Below are 22,773 nucleotides of genomic sequence, written 5' to 3' on the forward strand. Positions count from 1 at the left end.
CTTGTAAGAGCTTACTTTGTGTTACATGGACAATCAAATTGTGTTGATTCTAAAGAAATCGGTTGACAACCTGATTTTAGGACACATTTATGATGATAATGTACGATATGATTTGCAGACGCATTAACGTCGACCACACCCCTAGGAAGACGCCGGCTTTGATTGGGTGTTCTAAACTAACTAACACACGCTCCAGCTCTCCTCGCTACACAAGCTCGAGCTTCGTCTCCGTACAGCAGTCAGTCACAGCATTGATATTGCGCAATAATGTAAGTAACTTACCTTTATTGAATTCTTTAGTTGAATTGACGGCATTCTTTTTAGTTCATTTTACTGTTCGCTCGAACAAATCATAAACATTTAACTGACCGAATAACTCAAGAGATATTAATGAATAGTTAGTGGCAGCTACAAGTCAGCTACTAGCTAGCAAAAAAATAATTAGCCTAGTGATGTCTTTCTCAGTATATTTATGACATCCACGGTCGAACGATAACGTTTTCTGCACGAACTATGATCTTAGATGGTGCCAATGATTTTCATCTACAGCCAGCCTTTGGTTATTGTAGCATGTGCATTTAGTGTGCCACGAAACTGCTTCTAAACACGGGCGCCGTATTGGGGGGAAAAGTAGGGACAATTCCAAGGGTCAGGGGCCCCCCAAAAAATAGAAAAACTAATAGAAATAATCGACTTAATTTATTTTCCATTGGGGCCCAAAATTCCTGCCGGCGCCTATGTCTACACACATCCATGTTTCCAGTGTCTGCACACTCAGAAAACCAAATTCGTTTGCTGACGCCTACAGGCTAATACAAAAGTAATCTTTCAAAACTATCTATCCATTTAGCTAGGGGTTTTACATAGTAAACTTCTCCCTTTTAACGGATTGTCTGGAGTTGACACTGTCATTCCCTGATTTTTAACACAAAGTTGCGTGTTGGTTCGCGTGCTGGGTGTGTTTGCGTTCTGGGTGTGTTAACGGGTTTGCTGAGGTCATCTGATGAGTGGCTCGTGTTGTGCAGCCGGCAGCATGTCCAAAGGCACGGTGGTTCTGGCGTACAGCGGTGGACTGGACACTTCCTGCATCCTCGTCTGGCTCAAGGAGGAAGGATACGACGTCATCACATACTTGGTAAGAGGACAGGTGTGTGTGCAACAGGTGTGTCTGCAACAGATGTGTGTGTGTGTGTGAGAGAGTGTGTGTGTGTGTGCCAGTTGGGGTTCACAAGCCTTGTTGTTAGTGTTTAAATAGTTACTCATTTTACATCCACGAGTAACTAGTGTTGGTATCGAAAACGTGTATTTATTAACCCAGAAAACGTGTATTTATTAACCTCCACATCAGCAGTCAGTGATGCTGTTATTGCAGTTACAAGTCTCAAGCCCACCCTACTGACCCTAACCCTACTGACTGCATAATACCAGCAAAGCTCTCTGGATTAACTTTTAGCCCCACTGTCCAGTTCAGAACTGCAATGCATGCAGATACTAACTCGTCATTCATAGCAGGGCAGAGACAGACAGGCCTCCCTTGAAGCCTGGTTGGGTTTGAGCTGATCCGGTGGTTGTCCTGCTCTCCTGTCGCTCCTGCATAAATGTTCTCTTTTGTTGTGGCAGAGAAACACCTCAAACCAGGCAGCCACACATGGAAACCCTAACCCTAACAAGTGGAAGACCTGGAAGTCCCTCTGAAGCATGCTAACACCCAGCTAACACCCATGCTAACACCCAGCTAACACCCATGCTAACACCCAGCTCTGCTATGTTATGTGGGCGGCTTCCTAGAGTTCCAAGAAGAAGAAAAAAACAGATTAACTTGTTTTTATGTGTAGACTGTTGTTTCCATGTCTGGCCCAAACATGTTCTCTGGGGAGGACTAACCCAGGAAAACTGATCTTACCCTTCTGCATCCTGCTATCTAAAACTGGTTCTAACATTCCAGACTGAGTTCATGAGTCACCAGACGTGACCTGAATATTAAACTGGCGGAATACTTGTCTTCAGTGCATCGACAAATGAATACATGATGAAAATGAAAGTGTTATCGGAGAGCTTGTGTGCCTTGTGAAGTGCAGCAGAAACAAGGGAAGGTGGAGACCTGAACATGCAGATTCATTAAATATTTTAGCTTCTGAGAACCTTCAAGGATAGCTGCTGAACCAGGATGGATTCTTATTGTAGTGTCCTGCCCTTCACCACTTCACCTGCCCTCACCACTCCAGCCTCATTGTAGTGTCCTGCCCTTCACCACTTCACCTGCCCTCACCACTCCAGCCTCATTGTAGTGTCCTGCCCTTCACCACTTCACCTGCCCTCACCACTCCAGCCTCATTGTAGTGTCCTGCCCTTCACCACTTCACCTGCCCTCACCACTCCAGCCTCATTGTAGTGTCCTGCCCTTCACCACTTCACCTGCCCTCACCACTCCAGCCTCATTGTAGTGTCCTGCCCTTCACCACTTCACCTGCCCTCACCACTCCAGCCTCATTGTAGTGTCCTGCCCTTCACCACTTCACCTGCCCTCACCACTCCAGCCTCATTGTAGTGTCCTGCCCTTCACCACTGCACCTGCCCTCACCACTCCAGCCTCATTTTAGTGTCCTGCCCTTCACCACTTCACCTGCCCTCACCACTCCAGCCTCATTGTAGTGTCCTGCCCTTCACCACTTCACCTGCCCTCACCACTCCAGCCTCATTGTAGTGTCCTGCCCTTCACTTCATTATGGTCACAGAGTCACATATCTCCTGTTGTCTCTGTGTTGGTACTTGAGAGCTGTTTACAGATCTCATATTAAGGTGCTGGTGTGGTCTGGTGTCATAGCAACAGGCTCAAAGAGGAATGTAAGGGATCTCTCAGTGAACGCAAATTAAATATGGAGTCAAGTCGGTCCTGTAGTGGTTCATGCATGCATGTAAGATCCGTGTGTGTGGTGGTGTTAACAGCACTTCAAATCAATCCAATTTCAATTTTATTCAGTTGGCCGACCCTTTTTGCCAAAGCGACACACAAATAGTGCATATAAGGACAGGATAAATAGTGGATGTCGGAAGTACAGGAGGAACTAAATCCATCTGTGCGTCCTGCTCTGCAGGCTGATATCGGACAGGAGGAGGACTTTGTGGCTGCGCGCAAGAAGGCTGAGTCCCTGGGAGCCACGAAGGTAAGCGAGCGTAGACCAGGTGTGACCATGTGTAGACCAGGTGTGACCATGTGTAGACCAGGTGTGACCATGTGTAGACCAGGTGTGACCATGTGTAGACCAGGTGTGACCATGTGTAGACCAGGTGTGACCATGTGTAGACCAGGTGTGACCATGTGTAGACCAGGTGTGACCATGTGTAGACCAGGTGTGACCATGTGTAGACCAGGTGTGACCATGTGTAGACCAGGTGTGACCATGTGTAGACCAGGTGTGACCATGTGTAGACCAGGTGTGACCAGGTGTGTGCACGGCCCTGCAGGTGTTCATAGAGGACCTGCGGGCAGAGTTTGTGGAGGAGTTCATCTGGCCGTCAGTCCAGGCAAGCGCCATCTACGAGGACCGCTACCTGCTGGGCACCTCCGTAGCACGGCCCTGCATTGCCCGCCGCCAGGTGCAGATTGCCCGCCGCGAGGGGGCCCAGTACGTCTCCCATGGGGCCACGGGAAAGGTGAGAGGTCACCCAGGGGTCAGGATGGGGATGGGGAGGACTGCAGCAGCTGCAGTTCCATGCTGTGGAAGTGCAGTGCTGCTGTTAGACCACTAGATGGAGACAGTCACCACCAAGTTGGGATTTCTGCTCTTACTGAATGTGGTTCTGATGGGTCAGGAAAGTTTGGTTTGATGATCCTGTCAAACAGGATTGATTTTGTGGTCTTGTATTGTTTAAGTGTAAACGTTCTTGTTTTCCAGGGTAACGACCAGATCCGGTTTGAACTCACCTGCTATGCCCTGTACCCCGAGGTCAAGGTGAGGGGTTAGAATGTGCCGAGATGGACTGTTAACAGACTGATAACAGACTGATAACGGTTCATCATTCTCTGTTTGTCTGTCTCCCTCCCTTTCTCTATCCCTCCCTCTCTTCAGATCATTGCTCCTTGGAGGATTCCTGAGTTCTATAATCGTTTCCGTGGGAGAAAGGATTTGATGGAGTACGCTGAGGTAAAACTTTATGATCTCACCCACACACACACACTCATACACCCACATACACACATTCACACACACCTGCACACAAACACATGCTCATGCCCTCACACTCACACACACCTGCACACCGGTTGTGTCTGTCAGTCCCCAGCCTGCCCTCTAGAGGGCGCTGCTGCTGTGTCAGTGTGCTGCCTCCTTCCTCAGTCAGTAAACAGGTTGGAAGGAATGGTGCTTATGGTGTAAAATGTTTGCCTGTAGAAGAGCAGTTTCGAGTGAGATCTTAACATTTTACTAGAAGTGCAGCACAATCAGCAGGAGGTGAATGTTTAGAATGTTCTGAGCGTAGCAGACAGACGTCTCCTAAACTCTAGTGAAACTTGTGGTCTTCAGTAAATGTGTCTCCTGCTCAGAAACATGGCATCCCGGTGGCCGTCACTCCCAAGGCACCCTGGAGCATGGACGCCAACCTCATGCACATCAGGTGGGACCTCACACGCTCACCCCACACCCTCACCTCACCCCACACCCTCACCCCACACCTCACACGCTCACCCCACACCCTCACCCCACACGCTCACCCCACACGCTCACCCCACACCCTCACCCCACACCCACACCCTCACACGCTCACCCCACACGCTCACCCCACACCTCACACGCTCACCCCACACCCTCACCCCACACGCTCACCCCACACGCTCACCCCACACCCTCACCTCACCCCACACCCTCACCCCACACCTCACACGCTCACCCCACACCCTCACCCCACACGCTCACCCCACACGCTCACCCCACACCCTCACCCCACACCCTCACCCCACACCCTCACACGCTCACCCCACACGCTCACCCCACACGCTCACCCCACACCCTCACCCCACACCCTCACCCCACACGCTCACCCCACACCCTCACACGCTCACCCCACACGCTCACCCCACACGCTCACCCCACACGCTCACCCCACACCCTAACCCCACACGCTCACCCCACACGCTCACCCCACACGCTCACCCCACACCCTCACCCCACACCCTCACCCCACACGCTCACCCCACACGCTCACCCCACACGCTCACCCCACACGCTCACCCCACACCCTCACCCCACACGCTCACCCCACACGCTCACCCCACACCCTCACCCCACACCCTCACCCCACACGCTCATCCCACACGCTCACCTCACACCCTCACCCCACACGCTCACCCCACACGCTCACCCCACACCCTCACCCCACACGCTCACCCCACACGCTCACCCTTCACGCTCACCCCACACGCTCACCTCACACGCTCACCCCACACGCTCACCCCACACCCTCACCTCACACCCTCACCTCACACCCTCACCCCTCACGCTGACCTCACACCCTCACCTCACACCCTCACCCCACACCCTCACCCCACACGCTCACCTCACACGCTCACCCCACACCCTCACCTCACACCCTCACCCCACACGCTCACCTCACACGCTCACCCCACACGCTCACCACACACGCTCACCCCACACGCTCACCTCACACGCTCACCTCACACGCTCACCCCACACTCTCACCCCACACCCTCACCTCACACGCTCACCCCACACGCTCGCCTCACACGCTCACCCCACACCCTCACCCCACACCCTCACCTCACACCCTCACCCCACACGCTCACCTCACACGCTCACCCCACACTCTCACCCCACACCCTCACCTCACACGCTCACCCCACACGCTCGCCTCACACGCTCACCCCACACCCTCACCTCACACGCTCACCCCACACGCTCACCCCTCACCCCACACCCTCACCTCACACGCTCACCCCACACGCTCACCTCACACGCTCACCCCACACGCTCACCCCACACGCTCACCTCACACCCTCACCCCACACCCTCACCCCACACGCTGTAATTGCTACAGTTTCTCATATCTATGAGTAGCAAGGATTGTGGTTACCATGTAATGATCTACCCTTTTGTCTTCAACAGCTACGAGTCTGGAATACTAGAAAATCCCAAGGTAAGGCAGCTTCCTCTCCCACTGCTCTCCAGGGTTGATGCTGGCTGGCTGTTCAGTGTTGATGCTGGCTGGCTGTTCAGGGTTGATGCTGGCTGGCTGGTCTGGGTTGATGCTGGCTGGCTGTTCAGGGTTGATGCTGGCTGGCTGGTCAGGGTTGATGATGCTGGCTGGCTGTTCAGGGTTGATGCTGGCTGGCTGGCTGTTCAGGGTTGATGCTGGCTGGCTGTTCAGGGTTGATGCTGGCTGGCTGGCTGTTCAGGGTTGATGCTGGCTGGCTGGCTGGTCAGGGTTGATGCTGGCTGGCTGGCTGGTCAGGGTTGATGCTGGCTGGCTGGCTGTTCAGGGTTGATGCTGGCTGGCTGGCTGGTCATGGTTGATGCTGGCTGGCTGGCTGGCTGGTCAGGGTTGATGCTGGCTGGCTGGCTGGTCAGGGTTGATGCTGGCTGGCTGGCTGGTCAGGCTTGATGCTGGCTGGTCAGGGTTGATGCTGGCTGGCTGGTCTGGTTTGATGCTGGCTGGCTGGTCTGGGTTGATGCTGGCTGGCTGGTCAGGGTTGATGCTGGCTGGCTGGTCAGGGTTGATGCTGGCTGGTCAGGGTTGATGCTGGCTGGCTGGTCTGGGTTGATGCTGGCTGGCTGATCAGGGTTGGGGTAAACCTTCTAGGACTGGTCCGGTGCTGGTCTGTTTGTGTTGAACAGGTTGTAAATCAGGGAGGATGGCAGTGATTGGCCAATCAGAGGAGTCAACAAAGCAGAATCACACCAGTCTAACCTAACACACACAAGACCAGTCTTACCCCCACACTGCACGGGACAGAGAGAGTTTGATCTTGCGTAGGGGTCAGGGATCAAGGCAAATACATAAAGATCTCCCAGACACCCTCACATTCCCACCATCCGTCTCCCTCCCTCATCTCTCCCTCCTCCCTCCCTCATCTGTCCCTCCTCCCTAATCTCTCCTCCCTCATCTCTCCCTCATCTCTCCCTCATCCCTCCTCCCTCCCTCATCTGTCCCTCATCTCTCCTCCCTCATCTCTCCCTCCTCCCTCCATCATCTCTCCCTCCTCCCTCTCTCTCTCCCTCCTCCCTCCCTCATCTCTCTCCCCTGCATCCACTGGTCCTGGGAAGAAGCAGGGACACACAGACTCTGACTTGTCGTCAGAAACGCCTCGCGTAATTCCTGATTTCATGGGAGCGGGGGGGAATGGTTAGGGCGTCGCACCCCCATCCCCCTCCATAGACTCCCCTCCCCGGCCGTTCATTGTCTCCGAGGTTGCGCTGCCGCGGGCTGCAACGTGGGAGGGGACCCATTTCAGCGTGACACCGTGACGCCAGCGTGTCACCAGTAACAGTAAAGTACAAAGGTGGCGGGCAGATAGAGGAGCGTCGCAGAGCACGGGGGCAGGGGGGCACGGGGGGCAGGGAGCCCCATTCCGGCCCCACTGTAACCCTCGCCCCCCGCCCCCAGCCCCGAAGGAATGTACCCTGAAAAGGAACAACTCAATAGCCAACCGGTGTGGACCGATGACAGTGCTGTAGTAATTGGGTTCATTCATTGGGTTTGTTCAGTTTGTTTCTAAGCACACAATGAATTTATCAATGGGTGTAAAAGCGATGAAATATTTATGGTGGTGGTGGGGGGGGAATATAAAAGTTCTAAAGGGATTTGAATACATTAGCCAGTGTGATATGATATTTGTAAGCTTGAACAGACTGTAATTATTCAGTAATTTGCATGTATTAATCAGCATACAAGCATTCCTCCATACATCAATATCAAGTCTTTTAGAAGTTGACAGAAACATGATTAAAGGTTATATCAGGGGTCGTTGTAAACATCTCAGCCAAGGATTCTTTTAAAGCCATTTCCATCTAGTGATAATCCGGGATATTGTGTGTTATTTTAATAAATAAATAAATAGTATGCCTTAGCTAGCGCATGCATCACTAAGCCTCTTATCCGACACTGGAGCAAATACCAGCGTGTCCAGCAGGACCTCACAGAGCAACACCAGCGTGTCCAGCAGGGCCTCACAGAGCAACACCAGCATGTCCAGCAGGACCTCACAGAGCAACACCAGCATGTCCAGCAGGACCTCACAGAGCAACACCAGCGTGTCCAGCAGGACCTCACAGAGCAACACCAGCATGTCCAGCAGGGCCTCACAGAGCAACACCAGCGTGTCCAGCAGGACCTCACAGAGCAACACCAGCGTGTCCAGCAGGGCCTCACAGAGCAACACCAGCATGTCCAGCAGGACCTCACAGAGCAACACCAGCGTGTCCAGCAGGGCCTCACAGAGCAACACCAGCATGTCCAGCAGGACCTCACAGAGCAACACCAGCATGTCCAGCAGGACCTCACAGAGCAACACCAGCATGTCCAGCAGGGCCTCACAGAGCAACACCAGCATGTCCAGCAGGGCCTCACAGAGCAACACCAGCATGTCCAGCAGGACCTCACAGAGCAACACCAGCGTCCAGCAGGGCCTCACAGAGCAACACCAGCATGTCCAGCAGGGCAGCACCAGCGTGTCCAGCAGGGTCTCACAGGGGTCAACAGTTTGTAGCACAGTTCTGCTCCTCTGGGAGTCTGGTTACTGCCTGCAGGCTGAGCAGAGAAGAGACCAACCATTCATACTGCCTCCCTTCCAACATCCCCCATCTCCACCCCCCATCTCCACCCCCCATCTCCACCCTGGTCTCTCCTGAGGTTCCAGCGTCCGGAGGCAGTGTGACGCTCGTCCCTCATTAGGACATCCTCTGACTTAATGACCTGTCAGGCTGCTGCCCAGGGACGGGTTGGCATGAGGGGGGCGTTGATGTGAGGTAAACACCAGGAGCCTTTGATCACAAACCTGGCAACCCGCTAGCGTGCTAGAATGAAGGAGTGTGACCATCCTCCTCGTCACGCTCAGGAGATGAAACCTTGTTCAGAGTTGTTCTCTGCTGGTTGGTGTGGATGGACGCATGGCGGAAGGGGAGTGCCTGCAGGGGTTGTGTGTGTGTGGGTGGGTGTGACAAGGAGAGAGAAAGCGAGAGAAAAGCATCTGGTGTGTACTCAGTTGTACTTCTTGTCCTCTTGTCTGGGGATATCCTGAACACTAGTTGTTTGTAGTTTCTTCCTGTGGCCAATCAGCCGGTTCTCCTCTTGCTGCATCCGGCTTTTAAACTCCCAGGACTCCCGCTGCACCTCGCATGCAGCATATTCTATTTTTTCTTCTTACCATGTTTACACAGACGTCATTTTAAATGCTCAACTTCAGTCGTCATGATTTTAGTGTCATTTCCAACCCAGTAGGCCAGAGGGGGTTCACCCCCCCTCCTCTTTCCCCTCCTCTCTCTCCCCCTCCTACTCTCTCTCTCCCTCTCTCTCCGAGCTTCGTGGGGATTGAAAGGCAATGAGGCAGCTAACGTGCGGAAGATAGAAATGTACTCAGTTTAAGTTGCAGCCTTGGCTGTGTCCCTGTCTTCATTCAGCTGCTCACAGCCACAACAATGAGGAAGATTGGGGAGAGAGGTGCACCACAACATGATGGCCGCTTCACGCACCATTTGACACCAACGCCCTCTTTCTCTCTCGGTCTCTCCGTTCTCTCCCCCCTTCCTTCCAGCCTTGGGACAGGCCCCTCCTGGGGGGCTGCGTTGGTCTCTGGACACCCTGCTCTCTCTCTTTATTTTTCCGCTCCCTGTCTTTGTGTTTGTGTCACATTCACTCGTTGACCTTTACAGGTACAGGGTTAACCCTAACCCTTTACAGGTACAGGGTTAACCCTAACCAGGTGCATTTGTCTTCCGTATGTATATTGGGGGGGGGTTGTCAATGCTGCAAAAAAAATGTTGTTCATATTTATGTCATACATGGCTGGAGGACATTGTGGGTCGGAGGGATTTTGTTTATTCTGTTCGAGAAGTTGTGGTAGAGTTGCTGGTTGTGTAGTTGACATATTCAAGCACATTCCAGGGTTAGTGTGTAGTGGAGTATGTCTCATTCCAGGGTTAGTGTGTAGTGGAGTATGTCTCATTCCAGGGTTAGTGTGTAGTGGAGTATGTCTCATTCCAGGGTTAGTGTGTAGTGGAGTATGTCTCATTCCAGGGTTAGTGTGTAGTGGAGTATGTCTCATTCCAGGGTTAGTGTGTTGTGGAGTATGTCCCTCATTGTGTCGACCAGAGCTGCCTTTTAACGGTCGTCTCTCCACGCAGCGTCTCAGCCCGCTCACAGTGAGCACTGCTCCTTCTGAACGGCATCTTTCAAGGCGCTGAAGCAGAAAATAAGATAGAGACTGCGTCCGCCAAGTCAATTTGTGTGTTTAGTTAAAAGGAAGGAAAGTGATTTGAAAGCAGCCTGGGAGGACAGAGCCAAAGGGAGGTTAGTTATTGCATGATGATGTCTCTGTCTGGTAAAGGTTTCCATTTAAATGCACCCGGTTGTTATTTTGCATAGTTCCCCTGCAATTGAGCTCAGCTGAGGAGACATGGGCCTTTGTCTGGGGCTTAATGCCGTGTGATTGGCAGGAGCGCTGTGCGCTCTGCCGGACAGATGCGCCTCAGTCCCCCGGCACACACTGCAGCAGCTCACCAACTGGAAGCGACAAACGTCCATCATCACACGGGATGATGGAGCAGTTACTGGGTGGGGGAGGTACGATTGCGGTTGTCATTAAACTGAAGTTCTTCATCTGAAAAGGAAATGAATAGAAAGTGTCAGTCAGGAGGGAGAGAGTGCAGGAGCCTGACAGTACTGCTGAGCCGAGGCAGCGCTGGGGGGGACGGTACTCTGTCTGAGATCACCCTGTCAGGGTGTCATCTGGGAGGACAACTCTCGCTCTCTCTCACACACTCTCACACACTCTCTCTCTCTCTCTCTCTCTCTCTCTCTCTCTCTCTCTCTCTGACTTTGTCTTTCTTTTCCTCCCACTCTTCTGTTAAGTCTGCTTCTCTCTTTCTTTCTGTCTCTCCATCTCTACTCAAACACTTTCTAAGTGTGTCCATCTCTCTCTCCTGGTCATTTTATATAGTAGGGCAGAATGAGACGGTTTCAGACATGTACTTCCTGTTTCAGACATGTACTTCCTGTTTCAGAGCCACGCCCCGTCTGACCTGTACCTGATGACCAAGAACCCTGAGGACGCTCCCAACAGCCCCGACATGCTGGAGATACACTTCAGAAGAGGTGTGTGTGTATGATGAGGGTAGCTCTGGAACAGAGGGAAGGGTCACGTTTGCACTAAGAGACTTCCCAGCCTGGTGTAGGAACACATGATGCTGCTCTGGACAGGCTGTTCACAGGAGAGGCTGCAGGGAGGCAGGAGGGAGAGAGGCAGGAGGGAGAGAGGCAGGAGGGAGAGAGGCAGGAGGGAGAGAGGCAGGAGGGAGAGAGGCAGGAGGGATCAAGGTTAGCCCTGACTTAAATGGTTTCTGTGATGACAGCTTAATGTGCCCCAGCAGTCACCCTAAATTCATTACGGGTTTGTGGCAGTGATTTATATCAGCTTAGATCTTGATAATGTGCTTGCTTTGAAGACTTCCAAAGATGTAGGATGGTAAGATGAGGAATGAGAACGGTATAGAAGGGTAACAGTCTCCCAGTAAGGGACAGTGTCATGTATGAACGTACGCCCGGCTGGTTTCTCAGGGTTATCATTGCTCTTGTTCTCCATTTTCAGATATTCTTTCTTCTTTTATTGAGTTTGGATAACAAAAGCTGGTTTAGTCGCCCAGACAAAGACCCTCCTCCTCTTCCTCAGGAATGTTTCCTCCTCCTCCATCTCTTCATCCCGTCTCACACACAAGGTTCTCACTGATTCCAAAAGATTAATTTTTTACTACAGAACTTTTTTTTTGTCCTCCTCCAGCAGTTTTTACCCCCTTCTCTCTTTCGCTCTTTATTTCTCCCTCCTTTCATTCCAAAGAATAGGAGAGGAAAAAGAGACAGAGGAAACATGTAAAGCAGTAATTTTTCCTACAACTGTGTCTGCGGCCCCTATTGTCTGGGAGCCATGAAAGAGCTCCTGGAGGGAGAAGAAAGCGGTGAATGGTCGGATCTGCTGGAGAGAGAGAGAGAGAGAGAGGGAGGGAGGGAGGGAGGGAGGGAGGGAGGGAGGGAGGGAGAGAGGGAGAGAGGGAGAGAGGGAGAGAGGGAGAGAGGGAGAGAGAGAGAGAGAGAGAGAGAGAGAGAGAGAGAGAGAGAGAGAGAGAGAGAGAGAGAGAGAGAGAGAGAGAGAGAGAGAGAGAGAGAGAGAGAGAGAGAGAGAGAGAGAGAGAGAGAGAGAGAGAGAGGGAGGGAGGGAGGGAGGGAGGGAGGGAGGGAGGGAGGGAGGGAGGGAGGGAGGGAGGGAGGGAGGGAGGGAGGGAGGGAGGGAGGGAGGGAGGGAGGGAGGGAGGGAGGGAGGGAGGGAGGGAGGGAGGGAGGAAGGAAGGAAGGAAGGAAGGAAGGAAGGAAGGAAGGAAGGAAGGAAGGAAGGAAGGAAGGAAGGAAGGAAGGAGAGAGAAGGAAGGAAGGAAGGAAGGAAGGAAGGAAGGGGAGAGAGAAGGAAGGAAGGAGAGAGAAGGAAGGAAGGAGAGAGAAGGAAGGAAGGAGAGAGAAGGAAGGAAGGAGAGAGAAGGAAGGAAGGAGAGAGAAGGAAGGAAGGAGAGAGAAGGAAGGAAGAGAGAGAAGGAAGGAAGAGAGAGAAGGAAGGAGAGAGAAGGAAGGAGAGAGAAGGAAGGAGAGAGAAGGAAGGAGAGAGAAGGAAGGAGAGAGAAGGAAGGAGAGAGAAGGAAGGAGAGAGAAGGAAGGAGAGAGAAGGAAGGAGAGAGAAGGGATGATGAGGCCAAACCTTCTTTATGAACTCTTTGGGGGGCGCTGGTCCTCTGAGGCGAGGGAGACTGGGACATGGGAACGAGGAGACAAAGGCCTTGTCTAAAAATATTAGTCAAGTGCTTCACGTGTCGTTCAAGCAGGGAAGACCTTCCCTTGGGGGGAGGAGAGCTGCTGTTCTGAGGGAGTGAGTGCTAATGCTACATGCTAACATGCTGCTGTTCTGAGGGAGTGAGTGCTAATGCTACATGCTAACATGCTGCTGTTCTGAGGGAGTGAGTGCTAATGCTACATGCTAACATGCTGCTGTTCTGAGGGAGTGAGTGCTAATGCTACATGCTAACATGCTGCTGTTCTGAGGGAGTGAGTGCTAATGCTACATGCTAACATGCTGCTGTTCTGAGGGAGTGAGTGCTAATGCTACATGTTAACATGCTGCTGTTCTGAGGGAGTGAGTGCTACATGCTAACATGCTGCTGTTCTGAGGGAGTGAGTGCTAATGCTACATGCTAACATGCTGCTGCTCTGAGGGAGGGAGTGCTAATGCTACATGCTAACATGCTGCTGCTCTGAGGGAGGGAGTGCTAATGCTACATGCTAACATGCTGCTGCTCTGAGGGAGGGAGTGCTAATGCTACATGCTAACATGCTGCTGTTCTGAGGGAGTGAGTGCTAATGCTACATGTTAACAAGCATTACCCTGCTGTCCCCAGGAGTGCCCACCCAGGTGACGCACCTGAAGGATGGCACTTCCAAGAGCACTCCGCTGGAGATCTTCTCCTACCTCAACCAGATCGGGTCAGTCCTGTAGGAGTAGACTGTGTTTATGTATGGTGCTGTTAGGGGACAGTTTGTGGTGCACTAATCCTCACAGGCACATGTGAGTCTGAAATGTTGTAAAAGTTGGTCAGAATGAGTTGATGTATTTATCTGTGATGGTATTGACTTCTGTATAACTGGTGTGTTGTCCCTCAGAGGGAAGCATGGCGTGGGGAGGATCGACATCGTTGAGAACCGCTTCATAGGCATGAAGTCCAGAGGTGAGACTATGACAGGGCGCTCTAAAACACTGAGACGGCGTTCCAAAACACTGAGACAGGACGTTTTAGAACACTGAGACAGGGCGTTTTAGAACACTGAGACAGGGCGTTCTAGAACACTGAGACAGGATGCTCTAGAACACTGAGACAGGACACTCTAAATCACAGACCTGCTCTAGAGAACGCAGGTCCAGCCTTACCCTCAGAGAACACTAGATCAAACTACCTGAGAGTTCCTGGCCACTCAGTATTCCTAGGGAAATAAACACAGCTCACACACGCATTAGGGCCTTGCATACACACCTACCCACTCCTAAAGCACTAAAAACCACTGCTTTCATATCCCGCCATTTTGAAGACTCCTTTCACTTCCAACGCACTTTGGTGCGATTGCAGTAATTTGCTGTGAGAGAGTGAGCAGGCCTGCCATCCTGCAGCATTACTGTCTGATGAGAGGGGAGATGAGAGGGAGGCGAGCGCCAACACAATATTACCTCTACTCTCTCTCTTCAGACACAAAATGCCTTTCTATGGTTCACTTGCCAGCCCAGGCTTGGATGTAACCCCAATTCACTTACACACAAATCTACTCCTTTATATCAAGACACACACGTCTGAGAATAAACATTTGATACTGTGTGTACGTGCTGTATTCTACTACCTCCTCGGTCAGGGGTCAGGGTTAGGCTCCAGGGTTCCCCTTCCTCTCCTGCTGTTTGTGTCACTCTTATTTACTGTTACACAGACACTTTTGCACACACACAATTACACACACTCACTTTCTCTCACACACTCACATTCTCTCTTTCTGTCTCACGCACACACACACACACACAGTTTCTCTCTCACAACCTCTCTCTTTCCTACCCTAACCCTCTTGTCTCCACACAATGGTCTGAGTGGCAAATTGACTGTCGATGGCTGTAGTGAGAGTGGCAGGTAGAAATTGGAAAATGGGCCCACTCTTCTCTCCTCTCGGCTGCACAAAAGACCAAAGCTTCTCCTGTCTATAGAATAGGTGTGTGTGTGTTCCTCCCTGTTTGTCTTAGCATGTCACATAAGTGACATGCGAGTGTATTTTCACAAAAGAGACCAGGAACGATTGAATAGAGTGAGTCATGTTTGCGTGTGTTGTGTGGCTGGGCTGCCCTCCTGTCCACAACAGGAAGGGCTGATAAAGGACTTGTCTGGGTGTGTGTGTGCGTCGGGGTGGTTGTGTGAGAGAAAGTGTGTGTGTGTGTAGAAGGAAGCATGTGGCAACATGCAGCCTGAGATGCTTCCTTCTGTGTAGTTCCAGTTTTAGCCAGTGGGGGAGGAAGAGTTGAGCTCAGATGTTTTGACTGAAGGTGATTAAATGTAATTAAACTGTTGACAGCAGCTTAGTGATCTTATTCTGAGAGAAATCTATTTTCCACTTGATTGGTATCTTAACCAAAGATGTATGTTGAAGTAGTGTGGAGGCCGCCCAGAGGCCCAGGGTGAAGCCTGTCTTGGGTTAATACCGTGTGTGTGTACCTCATTCTAGCTAAGATTAATACACCCTCTGGTAGAACTGGCATTCAAATGCAGAAATGCAGTTTCCAGGTGAATACCTGTGGATCCCCAGGGGGGTGAAGCTCCACTAAGTCTCATTCAGAGCAAGATGAGCCCTGCATCGTTCCAGCATGCCGGCCTCACTGCTCACCTGGGGTTACGGGTGACAGCAACAGGAAAGGTCCCTCTCTGGGTCCTGTAGTTCTGTAAATGTCCCTCTCTGGGTCCTGTAGTTCTGGAAATGTCCCTCTATGGCTCCTGTAGTTCTGTAAATGTCCCTCTATGGCTCCTGTGGTTCTGTAAATGTCCCTCTCTGGCTCCTGTAGGTCTGGAAATGTCCTTGTAGTCCTGCTGTGCCGTGAAGCTGGTGGTCTTAGACTCCTGTTGTCACCTCAGGGTTCAGATGGGCTCGCTAAGCCCTGTTCTGGCCAGCCGGCTCCTCATCACATGACTCTGGAATAGTTGAGGCCTTATCTACGTTTGTGGCTGACTTGAGAGGTTTTGTTTCATTGGTAGGAAGATGTTGTGTTTTTGTTCAAGAGAAATTACTTTACAAGAAACAATTACTCAACATTCTTATTAATAAAACTGAGAAATACTGATAGAAGACTGTCCTGTCGCCCCCCCTCCTTTCTCCTCCTCTTCTGAATCCGACAACTGAGTGACACCTTCATTTCACCCCCCCTCCCTCCCTCCCACCCTGCAGTTGAGGAAGGGTAATTGCAGGGTAGTGGGAGTCCTGGTCCAGCAGTAGGCTGCCAGGGCCCTCTACCCTGTCATTTGCCCACGACAGGCTCATCCTGGCTGGGAGGGGCTGGAGCGGGCTGACCTAGCTGTCACTCTGGAGGTGGTTGAGGATGGAGCCTGACCACTAATAGAGCTGTCTGTCTTAGGCTGTCAGGGGGATGTTGTTCTCCGTTCTCTTCCATCCCTGGGTGGAGATGCAGAGGTAATAGGCATGGAATGGCTGTGGACATATCATCTGTTTTCCTTTGACGTTGCCGAGCACAATGACAGACGATTTGATCTGAGGTTGCTCTGACTCCAATCTGACTCTAACTCAGTGAGTCATTCTCCCTCTCCTCCTCCCTCTCCTCCTCCCTCTCCTTCCCAGGTATCTATGAGACACCCGGGGGCACCATCCTGTACCAGGCTCACCTGGATGTGGAGGCCTTCACCATGGACCGTGAGGTGCGGAGGATCAAGCAGAGCCTGGGCATCAAGTTCTCAGAGATGCTCTACAACGGTACCATTCCTCTCCTCCCCTGCTGGGCTACCATCTGCAAATAACAATCATCATAATAAAGTTTAGAAGACAATTTTTTCTAAAGCAATTTACAGAATAGTTAGGGTTAGTCTGGACTAGGTAGTACCCCCACCTTTACCAGGGAATGTTGCCTTGTACCTCTCCTCCTCTTACTCTCCTCTCTCCACCTGTCTCTCTGCTCTCTCCACCTGTCTCTCTGCTCTCTCCACCTGTCTCCTCTCTCCACCTGTCTCTCTGCTCTCTCCACCTGTCTCCTCTCTCCACCTGTCTCCTCTCTCTCCACCTGTCTCTCTGCTCTCTCCACCTGTCTCCTCTCTCCACCTGTCTCCTCTCTCTCCACCTGTCTCTCTGCTCTCTCCACCTGTCTCTCTGCTCTCTCCACCTTGTCTCCTCTCTCTCCACCTGTCTCTGCTCTCTCCACCTGTCTCTGCTCTCTCCACCTGTCTCTGCTCTCTCCACCTGTCTCCTCTCTCCACCTGTCTCTCTGCTCTCTCCACCTTGTCTCCTCTCTCTCCACCTTGTCTCCTCTCTCTCCACCTGTCTCTCTGCTCTCTCCACCTTGTCTCCTCTCTCTCCACCTTGTCTCCTCTCTCTCCACCTGTCTCTGCTCTCTCCACCTTGTCTCCTCTCTTTCCACCTGTCTCTCTGCTTTCTCCACCTGTCTCTCTGCTCTCTCCACCTTGTCTCCTCTCTCCACCTTTCTCCTCTCTCTCCACCTTTCTCCTCTCTCTCCACCTTTCTCCTCTCTCTCCACCTTGTCTCCTCTCTCTCCACCTGTCTCTCTGCTCTCTCCACCTTGTCTCCTCTCTCTCCACCTGTCTCTCTGCTCTCTCCACCTGTCTCTCTGCTCTCTCCACCTGTCTTTTCTCTCAGGGTTCTGGTTCAGTCCGGAGTGTGAGTTTGTGCGCTACTGCATAGCGAAGTCCCAGGAGAGTGTGGAGGGCAGGGTGCAGCTGTCTGTGTTCAAGGGCCAGGTCTACATCCTAGGACGCGAGTCTCCCAAGTCCCTGTACAATGAGGAGCTGGTCAGGTGAGTGTCTGTGTGTGTATGTTCTAGTGTTTTTAGGGGTGTAGCTCGGTAGCTCAGGGCCTGCTACCCCCCCCCCCCCCCCCCCTCTCTCCCCTGTTGCCCCCCCCCTCTCTCCCCTGCTGCCCCCCCCCTCTCTCCCCTGCTGCCCCAGGGCTGTTAGCTGTGGAACAGCGAGTCCATTCAGGATCCTGACCCCTGCCCTCCAGGCCAGCTAGAGATGACCATGAGTCCTCCATCTGCCCCTCTATCTCTCCTTCTCTCTCTCTCTCTCTCCTGTCTTCCTTTCTCTGTCTTCACAGCCAGATCAGAGAGCTCTGCTCTTTGGCAGACAGCTCAGAGTTTCATGCATGTTAAGCAGAGTTCAGAGGGCAGATGAAATAAGAACTCACACACACAATCGCTCTTACAGTCACTTAACCACACACACACACTAACAAAAAGCCACACACACTTTCTGTAATCACACACTAACTCTGTTGATCAGTCTTCCAAACACACACACATTAGTTTTTATCAATGGTGTGACTTCAGTCTGTGTTCTGGAGTTTATACGCATTTATCAGTCAGCAACATACACACACACACACACACCACCAATGTCTCCCAGCAGGTCCAGTAAACAGTGTGATCAGCACAGTGGTGAAGCAGCACAGTGGTGAAGCAGCACAGTGGTGAAGCAGCACTGAGCATTGATCTGGAGAAATGCCACATAGACCCCAGCAGAGCCAACACACTCTTACACACACACACACACACACTGGAACACACTCACACACACACACTGGAACACACTCACACACACACACTGGAACACACTCACACACACACACTGGAACACACACACACACTGGAACACACTCACACACACACACTGGAACACACTCACACACTGGAACACACTCACACACTGGAACACACACACACACTCTGGAACACACTCACACACACGCTGGAACACACTCACACGCACACACTGGAACACACTCACACACACACACACTGGAACACACTCACACACACACACTGGAACACACACACACACACACTGGAACACACTCACACTCACACACACACACTGGAACACACTCACACACACACACTGGAACACACTCACACACACACACTGGAACACACACACACACACACACACACACACTGGAACACACTCACACACACTCTGGAACACACTCACACACACTCTGGAACACACACACACACACGCTGGAACACACTCACACACACGCTGGAACACACACACACACACACACTGGAACACACACACACACACTCTGGAACACACTCACACACACTCTGGAACACACTCACACACACGCTGGAACACACACACTCACACACACGCTGGAACACACACACTCACACACACGCTGGAACACACCCACACAGTGAGACAGACATCAGTTTCCTGTCAGCTGAACACTCGCTCTACAAGCAAGCTGTGTTTGACTGTCTTTTGTCCCTACAGTTGTGTACAACAACACACAAGTGTGTGTGTGTTAGTGAAGTGTGTGTGTTTTAATGTGTAAACGTGTTTTATTGGAGAACAAACATCAACAACATCATCCAAAGACGACCGCATTATTTTTGTGACTCAATTATCTCAGTGGTTAAAAGGCCTGTGGCTGGTCTCACTGCTGTAGCAGCTGTGTAGCTAGCTCGAACACCAGGTCTGGAAGCAGGTTCAGTCAGGTCCAGCCACACACTTGAATCTGATCTGGGACATTTTAATACTTGGAGTCGGTCAATATTAGAATAAATAATTGTCTTTTTTAGCGAGGTTCAAATCTGTAAAACAATACTATTAAAGTGAACTCCACTATAAGATCTCAACCTGTCTATGAACTCCATGTAACATCCTCTGCCTCCAGCATGGATGTTCAGGGGGACTACGACCCGTGTGACGCTTCTGGCTTCATCAAGATCAACGCAGTCAGGTCTGTCCACCCACATCACCCTTTCACCTTTACCAGGGATTATGAAAGAGCATCAGTATTGAGAGCTACCCTGTACCTCTCCTCCTCTAACCTGTCTCCTATAACCTCTCTCCTCTTTTCCTCTAACCTCTCCCCTCTCCTCCTCTAACCCCTCTCCTCTAACCCCTCCCCTCTCCTCCTCTAACCCCTCCCCTCTCCTCCTCTAACCCCTCTCCTCTCCTCCTCTAACCCCTCTCCTCTAACCCCTCCCCTCTCCTCCTCTAACCCCTCTCCTCTCCTCCTCTAACCCCTCTCCTCTAACCCCTCTCCTCCTCTAACCCCTCTCCTCTCCTCCTCTAACCCCTCCCCTCTCCTCCTCTAACCCCTCCCCTCTCCTCCTCTAACCCCTCTCCTCTCCTCCTCTAACCCCTCCCCTCTCCTCTAACCCCTCTCCTCTCCTCCTCTAACCCCTCCCCTCTCCTCCTCTAACCCCTCTCCTCTCCTCCTCTAACCCCTCCCCTCTCCTCCTCTAACCCCTCTCCTCTCCTCCTCTAACCCCTCTCCTCCTCTAACCCCTCTCCTCTCCTCCTCTAACCCCTCCCCTCTCCTCCTCTAACCCCTCTCCTCTCCTCCTCTAACCCCTCTCCTCCTCTAACCCCTCTCCTCTCCTCCTCTAACCCCTCTCCTCCTCTAACCCCTCTCCTCTTCTCTCCACCAGGCTGAGGGAGCACCATCGTCTGCAGGGTGCTGCAGACTCCAAACCCCAAGACTGATCACCAGTCCTGGACACTCCTTTCTCTCTCTCTCTCTCTCTCTCTCTCTCTCTCTCTCTCTCTCTCTCTCTCTCTCTCTCTCTCTCTCTCTCTCTCTCTCTCTCTCTACCCTCCTCCTCTATCTACCCTCCTCCTCTCTCTCTCTCTACCCTCCTCCCCTCTCTCTCTCTCTACCCTCCTCTCTCTACCCTCCTCCCCTCTCTCTCTCTACCCTCCTCCCCTCTCTTTCTTTCTATCCCTCTACATTTTCCTTTCTACCTGTCCATCTTTCTCACCTCTCTATTCTTCCCTCTCTCTGTCCGTGTGTCCAGCTGGAGTTAGTGCCTACTGGTCTCTGTGTAACTCTTGCCTTAAAAGGAACTAGGTCAATACTCTAAGTAGGATGTGTTTTACGTCAGAAGATCAAAAAGAGATGTTTGTTACAATAAATAAAAGGTGTTGGAATCATGTCTTCACTGTCCTTATTGTGTCTACAGTTACAGTGCCAACCTGTGTTTAACTGTTGTCTACACAGCCAACCTGTGTTTAACTGGGGGGATTGAAACTTAAGACCTTTTGAGCTGCAGTCAAGTGCTTTACCTGGGCTGGGGAGATGGTTAGGGGCTGGGGAGATGGTTAGGGGCTGGGGAGATGGTTAGGGGATGGGGAGATGGTTAGGGGCTGGGGAGATGGTTAGGGTTAGTGGATGGGGAGATGGTTAGGGGATGAGGGATGGGCCTGTGGCCCCAGCAGGAGCACCCCGCTGGGTCTAATGGTTGTGCGGACGCCGGACCCTTTCAGTCCTCTCCCTCTCCACCAATTACACCACAGGAGTGTCTGCCCATTCAGCCAATTAACAGCCAGCCCTGCATTTAGACACTGTGCATGGAGCGGCCCGTAATGATCGCACAGAAATTACCCTGAATGATGGATTCAGATCAGCCAGCCAGGCTGAAGGAGATGAGGGGGAGGGAGGAGGGGGGCACGACTATCACTTTTCATCTAGGGTTGGATGGAGAAGATGAGATGACCTTTGACCTTGTGGATGTGCCTGGGAAGAAGTTGAGTAACGTGTGTGTCGGCTGAAAAGAACACTAAAGGATGACATCATGAGGACAGGCAAGTGAATGTTTTTACCTGTGTGTGTGTGTGCGTGCGTGCATGCGTCAAAGAATCCCAGCCTGCCTAGTCTCATCCGCCCAGTCAATCATTCCACCTCCAACACCCCTCATCTTCTTCCTCCTGCTCCTCCTCCCCTGAGGTACCTGCTGTTTCCTCCTCTTCCTCCTGCTTCTCTTCCTCCTCCCCTGAGGTACCTGCTGTTTCCTCCTCTTCCTCCTGCTCCTCTTCCTCCTCCCCTGAGGTACCTGCTGTTTCCTCCTCTTCCTCCTGCTCCTCTTCCTCCTCCCCTGAGGTACCTGCTGTTTCCTCCTCTTCCTCCTGCTCCTCCTCCCCTGAGGTACCTGCTGTTTCCTCCTCTTCCTCCTGCTCCTCTTCCTCCTCCCCTGAGGTACCTGCTGTTTCCTCCTCTTCCTCCTGCTCCTCCTCCCCTGAGGTACCTGCTGTTTCCTCCTCTTCCTCCTGCTCCTCTTCCTCCTCCCCTGAGGTACCTGCTGTTTCCTCCTCTTCCTCCTGCTCCTCTTCCTCCTCCCCTGAGGTACCTGCTGTTTCCTCCTCTTCCTCCTGCTCCTCTTCCTCCTCCTCCCCTGAGGTACCTGCTGTTTCCTCCTCTTCCTCCTGCTCCTCTTCCTCCTCCCCTGAGGTACCTGCTGTTTCCTCCTCTTCCTCCTGCTCCTCCTCCCCTGAGGTACCTGCTGTTTCCTCCTGCTCCTCTTCCTCCTCCCCTGAGGTACCTGCTGTTTCCTCCTCTTCCTCCTGCTCCTCTTCCTCCTCCTCCCCTGAGGTACCTGCTGTTTCCTCCTCTTCCTCCTGCTCCTCTTCCTCCTCCTCCCCTGAGGTACCTGCTGTTTCCTCCTCTTCCTCCTGCTCCTCTTCCTCCTCCTCCCCTGAGGTACCTGTGGTTTCTCCCAGGTACGAAGCTGTGTGACGGAGACACCTGAACAAGGGAATTAATCATCCTTGACCCTGCACCTCTTACCCCTCATTACCTCCCCAGGGGGCTGCGGCACGATGGCACCACACGATCCACCACCATGTCTGAGTCTCTAATGGCCGCTCCTGTCTCTGGAGCCAGCCTGCCTCCCGTCACTCGGACACACAATGGCTGCCGTTGTCTGGAGTCGCTCTGGCCTCTCAAGGTGGTGGAAGAGAG

At 52.2% G+C, this 22,773-nt stretch overlaps 1 protein-coding gene across 4 annotated transcripts; it reads left to right on the forward strand.

The window, feature by feature from the left end:
• Window positions 1-124: 124 nt before the first annotated feature.
• ass1 (argininosuccinate synthase 1) lies at window positions 125-20,971 on the forward strand. 4 transcript variants are annotated; one of them, XR_009932675.1, is made up of 17 exons: window positions 125-269; window positions 1,026-1,135; window positions 3,096-3,164; window positions 3,466-3,654; window positions 3,897-3,953; window positions 4,071-4,145; window positions 4,544-4,614; window positions 6,120-6,150; window positions 11,232-11,322; window positions 13,662-13,746; window positions 13,924-13,988; window positions 16,636-16,767; window positions 17,662-17,818; window positions 19,705-19,770; window positions 20,468-20,579; window positions 20,632-20,657; window positions 20,720-20,971. XR_009932675.1 is itself a non-coding variant. In XM_062484240.1 (16 exons), exons 2-15 carry the CDS (start codon window positions 1,034-1,036, stop codon window positions 20,520-20,522), a joined length of 1,245 nt encoding a protein of 414 aa, XP_062340224.1. In that variant the 5' UTR covers window positions 125-269; window positions 1,026-1,033; the 3' UTR covers window positions 20,523-20,569; window positions 20,649-20,971. The 4 variants fall into 4 exon arrangements, 2 of the variants coding, with proteins under 2 accessions (XP_062340224.1, XP_062340223.1); XR_009932674.1 differs by having other exon boundaries at window positions 20,632-20,971; XM_062484240.1 differs by having other exon boundaries at window positions 20,468-20,569; window positions 20,649-20,971.
• Window positions 20,972-22,773: the final 1,802 nt, after the last annotated feature.

This window comes from Osmerus eperlanus, chromosome 18, assembly GCF_963692335.1.
Source record: "Osmerus eperlanus chromosome 18, fOsmEpe2.1, whole genome shotgun sequence".
NCBI lineage: Eukaryota > Metazoa > Chordata > Actinopteri > Osmeriformes > Osmeridae > Osmerus > Osmerus eperlanus.